The sequence below is a fragment of the Rhinatrema bivittatum genome, chromosome 6, assembly GCF_901001135.1.
Source record: "Rhinatrema bivittatum chromosome 6, aRhiBiv1.1, whole genome shotgun sequence".
Classification (NCBI taxonomy): Eukaryota; Metazoa; Chordata; class Amphibia; order Gymnophiona; family Rhinatrematidae; genus Rhinatrema; species Rhinatrema bivittatum.
In genome coordinates this window covers 247,737,501-247,753,994 of record NC_042620.1, presented here as the reverse complement: position 1 = coordinate 247,753,994, position 16,494 = coordinate 247,737,501, and the positions used below count along the sequence as shown (strand labels likewise).

The 16,494-nt window shown below is 40.6% G+C and overlaps 1 protein-coding gene across 1 annotated transcript in view; it reads left to right on the top strand.

The window, feature by feature from the left end:
- Nucleotides 1-6,575, top strand: part of COL6A1 (collagen type VI alpha 1 chain) — a 162,537-nt gene extending 155,962 nt beyond the window's left edge. Inside the window, exons 31-35 of the mRNA XM_029606739.1 lie at nucleotides 460-569; nucleotides 777-963; nucleotides 1,054-1,228; nucleotides 1,824-1,853; nucleotides 2,443-6,575. Coding sequence (XP_029462599.1) covers nucleotides 460-569; nucleotides 777-963; nucleotides 1,054-1,228; nucleotides 1,824-1,853; nucleotides 2,443-3,053 — 1,113 coding nt within the window. The 3' untranslated portion in view covers nucleotides 3,054-6,575. The remainder of the gene's footprint in view (nucleotides 1-459; nucleotides 570-776; nucleotides 964-1,053; nucleotides 1,229-1,823; nucleotides 1,854-2,442) is intronic.
- The last annotated feature ends 9,919 nt before the right edge of the window (nucleotides 6,576-16,494 follow it).

The following is a 16,494-nucleotide window of genomic DNA, read 5'->3' as shown; positions in this document are numbered from 1 at the left end:
TGAAAAACAGCTCTTCAGAGTTTAACAAGTAAAAGAAGCAAAAATATAGTTCTTCGTGTTGCTTAAGAAAGTATTTTTTTTTCTTAGCCAACATATAATTAAGCTGTGTAATTTGTTGCTGGAAGATGTGATCAATGCCTGTATTATAACTAGGTTTATAAAAGATTGAGATTCGTTTCTGAAGGACAGATCCTTTAAAAACTAGTAGACAGGTAGACTTGGAAAATGCTTGCAGGAGATGGGAGTGAGCAGCAGTGACTGGATCTTCCCACTAAAATCCAATGGATACTGATTCCAAGCAACCCGGCTTGGCCATTGACAGAGACAAGATGTTGGATCTGATGGATGATTGATCTGACCTAGTATGGCCTTTCTTATGTTCTTAGGCAGCGAGCAGAAGACAGATTGAAATTCACCAGGCTTTTTCCAATATATCTCTATTGATTTATTATTTTACAGTTTGACTCTGGAGAGTCCCGGGTGGGAGTTGTCCAGTACAGCCATGGAAATACCCAGGAGACAGTGGCTATGGGTGATCCCAACATTCAGTCCATTGGGCAGTTGAAAGAGTAAGTTTGTGCTGCTGACATTACTATGGCGATGCAGGTTAAGAAACAAACTGTGGATGTAAAAACGTAAATGAACCATTCACAGACACACAGTGAACAGAAGAAAACAGCTGTTTTTTCTGGCCGCTGTAAGAAACAAATCCCCAGTTTTAACTTTACGATGACTATTCTGATCTAACCTTGGCTGTGTCCCCCCTTTGCTCATAGGGCAGTGAAGAACCTGGGATGGATTGCTGGTGGAACGTGGACCGGGGAGGCCCTGCTTTTCACCAAGGACAATCTCCTCAAGCGCTTCTCCTCAGAAAAGAGAGTAGCTCTGGTTCTCACAGACGGACGGTCAGACACGGCTAGAGACCCTACCCCTCTCTCTTCACTCTGCGAGATCAACACCCAGGTAAGATGGATCTTCTTTCTGGCAGACTGCATTTCTGTTTTTTTATCCCAGGCGCTATTACAGTCTAAAGGTCTTGCTTGTTCCCTGTAGGTGCTGTCCCTTGGTGTGGGTGACATCTTCAGCCTACCTCCCAACCCAGAGCAGCTAGATGCCATCGCCTGTGGGGGCACACAGTACGCACAGGGTCTTTCACTGCAGAGAGATAACTATGCAGAGCTCCTGGAAGATTCATTTCTGGAAAATGTCACCGCTTATATCTGCAAAGGTAAGTATCACTACTTTAGGTTTGTTGAAAGGCTGAAACAAACCAAAAATCCTAGGCATATTAAAAAAAACCCCAAAAAAACCAGGGATTGTATAGCACCGCACTCTCCCAACACAGTGCTATGGGCGCTATGCCCCAAGGCACAAACACTTCAGCTGGTAATTTCATGTCATGCTGCCATGTTCCGGGACAAAAATATAACAACTGGTACACCCACGTTATTCAGCCATATCCCAAACTATATGTATGATAGCTGATGTCCTCTCTTCTCCTTCCATTATTGTGCCATATCATATAAGATTTAAAAAAAAAACAAAAAAACCCACAACTGATGTACGACCACATAACTCTGCCATGTTCCAAGATATAAATACCACAGTTGGTATAATTGTATCATTGTGCTGTGTGCAAACCTTTCTAAACAGTAATTGTTTGGTAACACTATTATTTTTGGACCAGGCAAACACTATTTGATAACAGTTCTCACTTTGGGCCTGATGCACTAAGACTTTTCTCCCATTCTGTGTCTGTGGGAAAAATGCTCAGTGAATCAGGCCCTTTGTTTGTTAACACTATTCTTTTTGGTTTCTTACAGAGAAGAAATGTCCAGATTACACCTGCCCAAGTAAGATTCTTACCTTCCTTTAAGTAATGAATAAATAAATACAAATGGTTTTATATTAGAAAGCATTTCATTGAGTAAGAACGCTAGCATTATACTGGGATACAGTGACATGAGTATTCTGTGCAAGACACATGAAGTAATTCTCACAGTCAGCTTGACATTCATAAGGTCGTTGAAGTTCTGTGTCTAGACATGGTCCCTAAGTTTCAGGAGGGAAAGTGGAGCAATTGAGTAGCAGAGGAACCTCTAAGCATTGCTGTCAGTTTGTAGAAATACGTTGTGAGCTATTCAAGAGCTTTCTGTTTTGCCTGGCAGCTTCCCACGGCTCCTCTGGGCTCTCCGTTAAATCAGAGCCTGCCCCAGCTGGCGCTGCAGTGCCATGGGATTTTATTTGCCATTGTCTGGGGTTTTTCCCCAGTTTTATATTCCCTCACTTTCCTTCCCATTAATTTCAGAAACAGTTCTCAATAGGGGCCAGCCCCAGACCAGGAATCTCTGAATACTGTTGAGTTTGTAGACCGGGCAAGCAACAGGTAGTATGGGAACTTTGAAAAAGTTTAACCTTCAGCTTCCCTGCTCTTCTCCACAGTTACTTTCACAAGCCCTGTGGACATCACACTCTTGATGGATAGCTCCACGAGTGTTGGAAGCCGGAACTTTGAGATAACCAAAAAGTTTGCCAAGCGCATGGCAGAACGGTTCCTAGGTGCAGGTAAGCCTGCAGCAGATGACGTGCGCATCTCCGTTGTTCAGTACAGTGGCAAAAGCCAGCAGAAAGTGGAAGCGCAATTCTTAACCAACTACACCGTGATTGCCAGTGCCATCGATGATATGGAATTTATCAACGATGCCACCGACGTGAATGCGGCACTTAGGGCTGTGATTGACCTCTACCGCCAGTCCTCAAAGGCCGGAATAAAGAAGAAGGTGCTGCTCTTTTCCGATGGTAACTCGCAAGGAATCACTGAAACCATCGTTGAAAAAATCACACAGGAAGCAAAGCAAGCTGGAATAGAGATCTATGTACTTGCAGTTGGCAGCCAAGCTCATGAATCCAACCTAAAAGTCTTGGTCACTGGAAAAACCACAGAATATGATATACCCTACGGGGAACGTCATCTCTTCCGGGTGGTTGATTATCCTTCCCTGCTCAGGGGGGTTTTCTATCAAACAGTTTCCAGAAAGATCTCATTAGATTGAAATGAAAGATTTCCAGAAGCTCCCCCAAACAACACATTAGCCGTTTTTCCCCCCTAAAATATCTGATCAATGTGTATCAAGAGCCCCTCCCCAAATAATTTCTTATTCAAAGCCATCCCATTGTTTCTCAGCTTCAGAGATTCCTTTGATCTGCATACCCATGTCTAAAGCTTCCCATTCTGATGCAGTGATGTGAGAATCTATGCAGCAGATGGGTTAACAACAGTCTCCAATGCCAATAGAACTCAGCCGAGCCCTCTTGTTCCTGTTCCCTCTTCAGAGCATTCTGATATTTGCTGTGGGGGGAAAAATCAAAACTACAAGACCAAGAATGCTCTGAGATAGGCATAAACATACCAAGATATAACCACAATCTCTTTCTGAGGAATTTTCAAAGCTGTGTTTCAAGGATTGAAAACAGGTAGGATATTTAGGGGTAACCAAAGTATGCAAATGAATGCAGTTTTTAAACCAAGTGTTTGCAAAAATCTGATAAATATTCAGTGTGGACATCCTGGTTCTGAGAATCTTTGCCCAAGCTGAACACAGAGAAGACACCTTTCCATGCCATTGACCTGGTAAATACTGATTTGCCTGGGTGACTTGTTATGTCTGAATATTGCCACCTTCTGCCTGCTAAAAGTACATGCCACAGTATCCACATCACTTGTATTTTTGGCTGGGCTATAATGAGGCATTTCTGGGCTCGGGAAAGGGCAGGTTAAGGAAACAAAATGTGTAGATTTGATTTTCAAATACACCAGTGTTGTTTTCCTGCAAATTTTTGACTGTACAAATTGCAGATGCAAAGACCTTGTAGTTTCCCTTTGAAAATTAGTTGTAAGGTCTGCAGATACAAAATGCCCACACACTCTGCAGCTGTGTGGGCTGTTTTGAAAATTGCCCTCAGAGTGAATTGGCATTCCTGATACTTGCAGTATCCTCCATAGTGACCACCATGAGTTGAAGATGGAGGGGTATGGGAGGTAAGAAATGGAGGTGAGATGTTGAGAGGAGGTGGATATATGAAACGTAAGAGATTGAAACTAGTTTGAAAATCATGGCTAATTTCAATGACTAAAAGAAACCATAGTAATTCTATAGCTACTTAAATATCCCTGTTTCTGCTTCAAACCAAGCCAATGAATTAAATAAAGGAAATCTCACTGTGTATTTCCTCCAAATAATTACTGATTGTTCCTTAACCTTTGTGACAGTCAATCAGTGTTTCTGTCAGAAATGAATTAAAGATCATAGAAAGGCATAGGATTAAGGGAATTAAGTGAAATATTAATTGTTTTAATAAAACAACGTAAAAGCCGAAACTGCTCCAGATATGACATGATGATCCTCTTCTGTAAATCTTGGGATGTGTCATGAGTTATTGCACTTTGGTACCTCTTTGGAATTCCACTGATGATATATTAATACCGTCACTAGTAATACGTTATAAATACATGAAAAAAGAATGATTACATATGTAACAACCCAAATACCACAATTGTGCTGACTTTAATGCCATTAGGATGTCATGAAATGTAAACTCCAAAGCATTACATATATTTTAAGGAGCTTTCATTTTCAGAGTTGATATTAATGAGAATAATGACTTGTGTCAGGCCTCAGGCCTCAGGTAGTGATTTTCACATGTGCTCTGTGGTAATAATGGTGCTATAACTGTCAATACAAAAATAGGCAGAAGACCTTTAAAAAGTTTAACTACTTATATTTTTAGGAGTGGAACTATTGGCTTTTAAGCTCATCATTGTTTAGTCAAAGAACACTCAAGCAATCTTAGTATGGTGAATCCATCTCATAAATTTCTAATATTCCTGTGTCAAACGTTGACACTTATACTTAAAAATGTCAACCTATCTTTTTTTTTTGTTGTTAACCTGTGCTTTATTGATACAACCTGCTATGAAAATTAGCTGCCAACCTTCAACTTCAAACTACTATCTCTTAAAGAAAACTTTTTTATCATCATTAAACTAACAACCATGGAAGCGAATTTTGAAAGGAGTTACACATGTAAAAATAGCATATATTGTAGCAATTTTCAAAAGCCCATTTACATGCCTAAAACCTTTTGAAAATTCAGTGAAATTTCAAAGGAGTTACGTACGTAAAAGTAACAATTTTCAAAAGCCCATTTATTTGTACAAATTACCTCATCAGATGAATTTTCTGCATTGAAACATAACATACTATCATAGCAATTTTCAAGTCATTTACCCATGCTAAGTACACTTAACACAGGTAAAACCAATTGACAATCAATGGCATATTTACTTACACCAGTAAAATTACATGTACACATGTAAAGCCTAGTTTTAAGCATGTTACTTTTTTTTTTTTTTTAAATCAAGCCCTATATGCTTATTTAAAAATACTTTCTTTTATGATCACTAACTTTGCTTATTTCCCAGAATGTTGCTCCAGTGCTATTAATTACTGTATTCTACGACAGTGCTCTGTGATATGTTTTAATTTTCTTTTTTGTTTGTCCAATATATATATATCATAGAGCATGGACAAAGAATGGCATATATAACCTGAGAAATACTGGGGTCAGTGAAGGATAAACAAGGATGATGGAATTCCACTATTTCCATTGCATAAAAACAGGACACACATTTTATGTGTCCCTTCTTCTTGCCTCTTATAGAAAAAATAAAAGGCAGATGAGTAGATACTAAACTATCTCTAAGGTTTCTACCTCTCTTAAATGCAAAACAAGGAGGATCACTAAATATTCTTTGTACCTTAAGTGCCAGCTAGTATTGAAGAATAATCTGATGTAAGGCCATAGCTTAGGTGGAAAATGACATCACACATACCATTGGCTTATATCGATTTAAGAGTTGGATTGAGCAAATTATCATGTTTTGCATATAAAGTTTGTTTAAATGCCTTTTGAATACATGTTAACAAAAAGAAAAAATAGGATGAAAAAGTGTTTTAAGGATAAGTATCATTGTTTGATGTAAGAACATTAGAAACTTATAAGATAGATTCACCATATTAAGATTGTTTGAATATTTTTTTCAACTAAGCAATGATGAGTTTTAAAAACCAATAGCTCTATTAGTCGAATAATGGAAAAAGTGCTTAATTTGAGTTGCCCTTTTTTATTCTTAATATATGTAGTAAATGTTTTACAGGTCTTCAGTTTATTTTTGTATTGTATTCATTGAAGAACCTGAAGTTATAAATGTGGAGTTCTCTTTTGTTGTTTATCTCTGGCTATAATTGTCAAAAAATAGTCCACAGGATACTTTTTAAAGGGTTCATTTCCACAGTCTGTGCAAACATCTTGATCTTCTGAGGAGAATCCTTTCTTCATGTGGTGTTAACACAATGATTAGGTTACTGAACGAGGAACTTTAATCATATTGTTTGAAAACATGGAGGTTTGATGTGAACCTTGCTCTTTTGACAGATTTGTTTTACTTCTGTGTTTGACTGAACTGTTGTCCACTTTAATAGTTTGTCTAAATAAAATCGTTTCCACCACTCTGACTGAAGGTTGTGGATGTTGTATGAGTCATATCTGAAGAAAATACTGTTAAGTGGATTCAATGCATTTGTGAATTGACTACCTGAGGATGTCATCAGGAGAATGATTCATCCCTGGTCTTGGACTCTATTCACCCAAATTTTGCACCTAGAAACATTTCTGGCAGAAAGTTATTCACTGACTTAGGAAACAGTTACTTTTATTTGTCTATGTTTAAAAACTGACTCAGAGGCCCTATGAGTCTTGGAAAATCCAAACAAATCCTCTTTAAGTGTGCTTTTAAGGCTAGCTCCCACTCTTATGTGAATGGTAATAAGCTTCATTGTCATGCTTATGAGCTTCAGTTTCTCTTTTGCGATATGCACTTTCTTTTCTGACATCACCAATATCTGGAATTGGGAAAAAGAAATTCACTAAGCAAGCTCCCTATGCGATATCGGCTCTTAATAAAGAGAGGAAGCTAATACACTTATCACACTTCAGTCTTCTTATTTAAATCACTCTAAAATACCTGCAAATCCCTACTACTTAAAAAATAATAGAGGGGGAGGGGATTAAACACAGATCACGACTCCAGATTTACAAATTCTATTCTACTCTAATGCAGGAGTGCGCAGATGTGGTGGGAGGGGCAGAGGGCACCGGCTACTGACAGCAAATCTTCAGTGGAAAAAAAAAAAAAGTTGCTGTGTCGAGCTGGGTACCCCCGAGGTGCTGCGAAGGAGAAAGCTGTTTCAAAGAAGGGACTGCCAGGTCATTGCCATGGTTTGGGCTCCAGTTGTGCATTCCTTTAGGATTCCTCTAAGTGGAGGAGGAAGGGGAGTGGGCGCAATAAATGATGGTAGTTCTTGCCACAGCCTGCGGTTTTAAGCACCCTGAGGAGAAATTCCCGTGAACTGCAGCTGTGAGAGGCTCTGCCTTAGGGGAGGAATCCATACCCAGAACTGGCTTGAGAGTCTCGTCTGAGACATCAAACTGAGAGTAACAATGGTGAGGGTATCAGTGTAATGGCAGGGGGTGGATCCAGGGTATCTAAAAGAGGCAGGGGGGTAGAGAAGGGGGGAATGTAACAAAATCCCTGTATTTTGGCCAGTCCTTTTATTTATTTTTATTTTGTTCTCTTGATGTATTTCAGCCAATTCCTAAGCTACAGAAAAAAATGCCATGATTGTTTCCTCCCTGCTTAGTCTGCCCTTAGAGCCGAGGCTGAGAAGTGTGAGGGGCTGTGATGATTTTAGTTTGCAGGTCAGCGATCCTTCTCAGAGTATCCCTATGCCTTACTGGCATGTGAGTGTGAGAGGCATAGGGGCACTCGGAAAGGGATTGTTGATGTGCAGACAAAATTCATCGCATCTTCTCTCTCTTATTCACTCTCAGTTCACAAATATGTGTGGTGGGTAAGGATCTCGGAAAGGGATTGTTGACATACAAACAAAAGTCATCAAATAGAAAAATCTCTCCAGGGGCTGCAGTCACTACATAATCTCTCTTGCTTTCTCCCTAAGTGCATGTGGTGGGCAGAGGACCCTGAAAGGGATATACAGATAGAAATCCTGGAATATAATGAAAGTTCATTATCATTTTGTGGTGCCCCTTTCATTTGCAATCCAATCCAAACATAGTAAACATAGTAAATGTCGACAGAAAAAGACTGAAGTGGTCAATCCAGTCTGCCCAGCAATTTTATTTTAAGAGTAGCAACTACTGCTCCACGCAGGTTACTCCTGCGTGGAGCAGTAGTTGCTCATTTTCAACTTTTAGCAACAAAGGAAACTCTGTGTTTGTCCCATGCCCATTTGAATTTTATTTCTCTGTTTGTCTTCACTACCACTTCCTGGAAGGCATTCATGCATCCGCACACATTTTTCGTGAAGAAATATTTCCTGACATTGTTCTTGAGTCTACTATCTCAGAGTTTCATATCATGACCTTCAGCTATCTTTCCACTGGAAAATGTTTGATTTCTATGCATAATCAATTAGTTTCAGCTATTTAAAAGTCTGTATCATATCTCCTCTCCTTTAGAGCAAACATATTTAGCCCCTTCAGTCTCAACTCATGTGGCTTTCGATACAGACCCTACACTATTTAGTCACCTTTCCCTGGACTGCTTCTACCCTGTCTCTTCTTTTTGAGATATAGTCTCTAGAACTGAACACAGTACTCCAGGTGAGGCCTCACCAAGGATCTGTACAAGGGTATTATCACCTCCTTTTTCCTGCTGGGTATGCCTCTCTCTATGTATCCCAGCAGCCCAGAATCTCACTGGCCTTAGTCACCGTCTTGTCAAATTGCTTCACTGCCTTTAAATCATCTCTCATTGCTTCACTATCATCTTGAGGTCTCTTTCCATGTCTGTGAACATCAGTCTTTCCTCCCATTACATAAGGCTCCTGCACCCCAAATGCATAACTCTGTACCTCTTGGCATTGAATTCCAGCTGCCAAACCTTTGACCACTACTCAAGATTTCTTAGATCACGTCTCATTGTGTCTACTCTTTCAAGTGTGTCTATTCTGTTATAGATCTTAGTGTCTTTCACAAAAAGGCAGACATTTCCTTCTAACCCTTCCACATTTTCGCTCACAAAAATATTGAACAGAACCAGCCCCAGAACTGATCCTTGAGATGCTACACTTATGCATATTCTGTTTTCAGAGTAGGTTCCATTTACCAGTACTGGCTGTTGTCTGTTCATCATCCGATTTGGAAGCCATCCCACCACCTTGGGACCCACTCCAAGATTTTACATTTTGTTCAAGCACCTCCTATGTGGGACTGTATCAAAAGCTTTGCTGAAATGCAGGTAAATCACATTAAGTACTCATTCTTGATCTAATTCTCTAGTCACCCAATCAAACACTAGGGATGTGAATTGTTTTTTGACGATTTAAAATATCATCCGATATATTTTAAATCGTCAAAAAATCGTTAGGGCCATGATACAATACCAATTCCCCCGATTTATCGTTAAAAAATCGTAAATCGGGGGAAGGGGGAGGGCAGGAAAACCAGCACACTAAAACCCACCCCCGAACCTTTAAATTAAATCCCCCACCCTCCCGAACCCCCCCCAATGCTTTAAATTACCTGGGAATCTGGCGGTGGTCCAGAACGGCGGCGGTCCGGAACAGCCCCCTCAAAATGCCGCAAAATGGCGGCGGCCATAGACAAAAACGATTCAACGGAGGAGGTCGTTCTGGACCCCCGCTGGACTTTTGGCAAGTCTTGTGGGGGTCAGGAGGCCCCCCCAAGCTGGCCAAAAGTTTCCTGGGAGTCCAGCGGGGTTCCGGGAGCGATTTCTTGCCGCGAATCGTTTTCGTACGGAAAATGGCGCCGGCAGGAGATCGACTGCAGGAGGTCGTTCAGCGGGGGTTCCGGACCGCCGCTGAACGACCTCCTGCACTCGATCTCCTGCCGGCGCCATTTTCCGTACGAAAACGATTCGCGGCAAGAAATCGCTCCCGGAACCCCGCTGGACTCCCAGGAAACTTTTGGCCAGCTTGGGGGGGGCCTCCTGACCCCCACAAGACTTGCCAAAAGTCCAGCGGGGGTCCGGAACGACCTCCTCCGTCGAATCGTTTTTGTCTATGGCCGCCGCCATTTTGCGGCGGCCATTTTGAAAAATGGCGCCGGCTGAAGACAACACGATTCTATTGAGGGGGCCGTTCCGGACCGCCGCCGTTCTGGACCACCGCCGGATCCCCAGGTAATTTAAAGCATTTGGGGGGGGGTTCGGGAGGGTGGGGGATTTAATTTAAAGGGTCGGGGTGGGTTTTAGGGGGGTTTAGTGTGCCGGCTCACGATTTTAACGATTTTTCACGATAGTTTACACACCCAAACGGCAACAATATGATTCCCTCCCCCTCCCAGCCGAAATCGATCGTTAAGACGATCGAGGACACGATTCACATCTCTATCAAACACATTAGATTTGTTTGACAGGACCTTTCTTTGGTAAAACCATGTTGCCTTGGATCCAGCAACCCACCAGATTGCAGATATTTTACTATCCTTTCTTTCAGCAGAATCTCCATTAATTTTCCCACCACTGACATAAGGCTAACTAGCCTATATTTTCCAGCCTCCACCCTGCTATCAATTTTGTGAAGCGGTACTATAACTGCCCTTCTCCAATCTTGTGGCACCACTCCCATCTACAAAGATCTATTGAATAGGTCCTTCAGTGGACCTGCCAAAACATTTCTGAACTCTATTAGTATCCTGGGAGGCAACTCATCTGGCTCATGGCCTTGTCCACTTCCAGTTTTGCTAGTTTTACCCAAACATTCTCCTCTGTAAATGGGGTGGTCTCTACCTCACCCCCATTATAACTCTTGCCAAATAGCAATGGCTCTTTTCCAAGGTCTTTAGTGAACATTGAGCTGAAGTATTTGTTATATATTTTTTATATTTCTTCACCTTTCTCCATATATCCTTCATCTTTGCTCCATATATCCTTTCAATCTTTCAGTACCACCACTGGTCTTTCTTCTTTCTCTGATATAGCTGAAAAATATTTTGCCATCTTGCTTTATCTCATTGGCAATCCTCTCTTCCAGTTGAGATATTTCTTTCCTGATTTTTAGCCTTGTTTCTTTCAGGTTCTCCAGATTTCTTTCAGGTTCTGTGATCTCTTTTTTGTAGGGATGTGAATCGGATCCGATATCGGATCCGATTCTGGTTCCGATTCACATCTCTATAGATGTGAATCGGATCCGATATCGGATGTGAATCGGATCCAATATCGGATCCGATTCACATCCCTACTTTTTTGAGATTTTTTGTACTTTCTGAATACTGAACTATTAGCCTTTATTTTTTTTTTCAGCCACCTACTTGGAGAACCACATCAGTTTCCTTCTCATTTTCCTTATATTTACTTTTTCATACTACTATTTCCAGATGTATACCCTGAACTCAATGCCTGAAAAATGTCACTATTTAATCTTCAGTCTTGCTGATTAGGTCATTAAATATCAGTTTTTGGGATGGATCATCCTTAGTTTCTCTTTACAAACCTTCATTTATGAGACTCTACATACACAGACTGGATTATAGTTACTAAAAAGTTTGTGATTATCCCAAACATAAATCAGGGGTTAAATGATTCATAGCCCCTATCCTATGGTTAAACTTTGTCATGAATAACATTCTGAACTGAAGGAAAATCAGAGATGTCATAGTTTTTATAAATATATCAAGAAATACATATTCAGTAAGCTGAGGAGTGAACAAGTTAATCTGCTAAAGTTAGATAACTCGTGGATATTTATGTATTTAGCTCATAATCTAAGGGGGTCATTTACTAAAGGTTTTGTCCCATTTTGTGTCTATGGGAAAAATGTTTAGTAAATAGGGCCCTAAGGACCTGATTCACTAATTGATCAATTTAAAAAGCCCTACGTGAGGCAAAACTTGGAGATATGTGTGTGACTCGGTGCGACGTGTGCCGCATGTATTTAAAAAACTGCGCAGGTACGTGTGAATCTCTCAGAATGTGCACAAAAATAATTTTCGACAAAAGGGGTAGGGTATGGGCATAGTGTGGGTGGGCCAGAACTGCACAATGAAGTCTATGTGTAAGTCTTTACGTGCAGAAACTCGCGCTGTGGTCCCCTATCGTGTAACTTTACTTATAAAAGAGAGAAAAATAGGGTAGTCAGTGGGATTTTAAGGCTCGGACCTAATAGAGTAAAAGGGAGGCTAGTTAACCAGAGGGATTAGGAAGTCCTCTCCTTTACTGGGGTGAACTGGGGACAAACTGGGAATAGAAATAATTGTCTAGTAAATGCCCCCTCCCCCCCCCCCCCCCACTTACGTGAACAAGGCAGCATTTGCGTATGCGTGTCAAAATGAAATTGCTGATTTTAAAACCCACGCACACACACCAGCAAACACATGCACATGCTCTTAAAATCTACCTCTAAGGGTTTTTCATATAGACACAAAATGTGAGAAAAGCCTTAACAAATCTGGCCCTAAGTTTGTTTCTGAGGTAATGGAAGGTGAAGTGTCTTACCCAAAATCAGAAGAAGCAGCAGTAGGATTTGAATCCTGGTTTTCCTTGTTCTCAGTCCACTTCTCTAATCACTAGGCTACTCCTCCACTGAAATCACTCACTGAATATATTTAGCTAAAGCTATCTGGGTAATGTTACCAGGATAAGTTATCAACCTAACTGTCTATATTTGAATATACCTCGGTAATCTGAACCAAATGTAACACTAAAGCACCACAATTACACTATACATGTAAAGAACAAAGACAGTGCTAATTTTTTATATTTATTCAATATATAACAATCCTTCAAAAAAGGTTTTTAAACAAATATTACAATATCTTAAATCCCAAAGAGATATTGCACCCTTTTAAAATCAACCCACCCAATATCCAAGAAACTCAACTAGGACCCTAGTTTCGATGACAAATAGTCGCCTTCTTCAGGGGAACCCACCCACTAAAAATATTATAACAATACAAGTATCAATCAGATTACAATATATTACCACATTTACAAACATTCACGTACATTTCAAAAGTTACTTTTCTTGTTGTTATAAATGTATTGTAAATGTTCCATAAGAAAGATGCCAAATACTCTTTTCATCTGCACCACTCCTACTAATTTTTGTATATTGAATTTTGCAATCCTTCTACTAAATTTAAGAATAATTCTTGAGGTGTTCAACTTGACATCTCTTTTCTGAACTCAGAAGATAATCCGCAGCTCACCTCAATTTCCTTGAAAACACAACTAAATGTTGTCATTGTCATAAAGCAATTATACAGTAATATCGTCTTGTAGCATCGACTCCTGATTATTATTGCACTTGCCAACCATTTTTTAACGGAGTTGAACACCGTTATCCGGTAAAATATAGAGAGAAATGATGAATGGTTGGCAAGTGTAACAGAGTGGACACACCTGAAGGAGTAGAAAAAATGAAAAGTGATTTAAGAAAAATTGAAGAGTGTTGAAGATTTGGCAGCTTGGATTCAGTGCTAAGAAGTGCAGTCATGTATCTGGGGAGCGGTAATCCAAAAGAGCTGTATATGATGGGGAGGAGGATGATAGACTAATGAGCACGGGCTGGGAAAGGGACCTTGGAATAATAGTGTCTGTCAGTCTGAATGTAGCAAAGCAATGTGACAAGGCAATAGCTATCACCAGAAGATTGCTGGGCTGCATAGAGAGAGGAATAATCAGTAGGAAAAAGATGGTGATAATGCCCTTGTACAGGTCCTTAGTGAAGCTTACCTGAAGTATTGTGTTCATTTCTGGAGCCCATATATAAAACAAATTAGACCTAGGATGGAGGTGGTCCAGAGAAAGGCTACCAAAATGGTGTGGGATCTGTATCAGAAGTCTTATGAGGAGAGGCTGAAGGATCAAAACATGATACTGATGTTCAGATACCTGAAAGGTTTTGATGCACGAATTTCAAATCTTTTCCATTGGAAAGGAAAGTTTACAACTAGGGGTCACAAAATGAAACTCCAGGAGGAATGATTCAGAACCAACATCAGAAAATATTTCTTTACGGAGAGGATGGTGGATGCCGGGAATGCCTTTCCAGAAGAGGTAGTGAGGATGAAAACAGCAAACAAATTCATAAGTACATGGGATAAACACTGTGGATACCTAAAGACTAGGGGGTAGATTTTAAAAAGCATTTACTCGAGCAAAACTGGTTTTTGCTCGAGTAAATACACTTTACTCAAGTAAGTGGGCTTTTCAAAATTGCTACAATATATGCCATTGAATTGTCCATAGGATTTACTCAAGTAAGTGCACTTTACTCGAGTAAATAGCTTTTGAAAATTGCTACGATAGTATGTCACATTTACATGTGTAACTCCTTTGAAAATGACCCCCTAGAGGTTGAAAATGAAGAAAAGGGTGCATGGGTGTCACCTGCATGGAGAGGCAGCTACTACTAGGGATGTGCAGAGAGATGGCATATGTTGCATTCGGTATTCGTCGGGGGGCAGATACGTTGCATTCGGCAAGGGGGCCCCCGATACGTTCATGCGTTCATTCTTATTCGTTTCCCAGCTAAAATTGAATTAACTACAACCCCCCCAAGACTTATCAAAACTCCCTGGTGATCCAGCGGGGGCTCCGGGAGCCATCTACTACACTCACGCCCAGCATTGGCTGTCTGAATCCAATTCCTCTTTTTAATTGGAGCGGACTGGGAGGGAACTAGAGGAGGACCAATCTTGTCGCTGCACGTAAATTGCAATTTTCACCACCCACCCCCTTGCGCACGCTGCCCCTTATTTTATAACATGCGTGCGCCCACATAGACACAAGCACGTATTTTTAAAAAATCTACCCTAATGTGAATTGGGTAAAATAGAAAAAAAACAAACTTGTTTACCTGCCCTGGGAGGAGGTGCTCTGCTGTGACCTGTTGCTGTGTTGGGGCCTGGGTGGCCTGAAGAAATTGGGGCCATTTTTTAAAATTTAAAATAAAGGCCTTCATGTGCTTTGGGAGCTTGAGGGAAGCTTGGGGAGCATGGCCATAATATTTTTAAATTTTATTTATTTGAGGCTCGGGAGCAGAGCCCTGATTAAAAAATGAAAGTGGCAATCTGCCACAAAGTAGAAAAGTGCTGTGGGAGCCTGGGAGGTTCTTCACGGTACGAGAGCAAGGCCAGGGTGAGGCAAGAGCCGGAGCGAGCAACTGGTCAAGCTGCCACTGCCACTTTGACCCCCCCCCCCCCATAGTGAGCAAGCCTGCAGAAGAGAGCTGAAAACAGCTGATGCTGGATCAGCTGTGCGTCGCCACACATTTGGCAGCTGCAGTAGTGGTGATGCTGCTGCTGCATGTTTGAGTGGCACACGACACTGAGGGCCTTAAGTAAGCCCCGGCATGATACAAGTGAAAGCCTAGGAGTCCTCACTGACATCAGGGGAAAGTGCCTACTTTTAAGTCAAAATAAAATAAAATAAGCATTTTTTAAATTAAAAGCTAAGTGATTTTGGTGGCAGGACAGTGGAGAACCTGCCAGATAAATCTCAGATGCTGGGAATCACAATGGCGTACCTGGTGCCAACTCATCAAAAATAAAAATTACTTTTTCCAAGTAATAAAATCTTAAATTTTGGTCAGATGAGGGAACGCAGTTAATCTGACCAGTACCAGAATTTGGGCTCAGCAGCATTTATTTTTAAAGCTCTTAACCCGTTGTGCCTAGGGATCCTGGGGATGAGAAGTGGGTTCAAATTCTTCATAATCACCAGAGGAGGGCATGTAAAGATGTGCTAGATCATTTATTTTAAAACCTCTTAATTTTTATGTTGTTAATAAAAATGGGACTGGAAATCCTGTGATGAATTATTACAGGTATGAATGACTGTGTGGTACCTGGGGAAGTTGTAGATGGGGTGAGAGTGATTTTAAACATTTAGTTACTTTACTTAGGTTTTTTATGGTAATTTATTCTTATTTATTTTAATGGATTTTTCCCTTTGCATTTCAAATAAATGGGCTGAGGTGGTTAAACAAGATCCATGAATACAAAATCTGGTACAAGCTAAAGATTATGAAGCCATCACCATGGAGATACCACAGTGACTCCATGGTGACAGGATGATTACCTGGGGATGCGATGCTAACAGGCTTGTGGAATGTTATTTTATTGGGTTAAAGAACAATAATGCTTTTAAATTTATTCCTATGTAGAAAAGTTTTAATGATTCCTAATTTTTTTTTTTTACATATTCACTGGTACCAGAATATTTTTAAAGGGATTCTAGGTGTTATACAGTACATCTAAATGGATTTGGTACTATTTCCTATGACATCGTTGAAATAATGACATCACAGTGAAACCATTATTAGCTGACAGCTTAGAACTGTCTTAGTGTCTGCTGATGCTGCAGTGAGAAACCACTGGCCCCTTTATCTC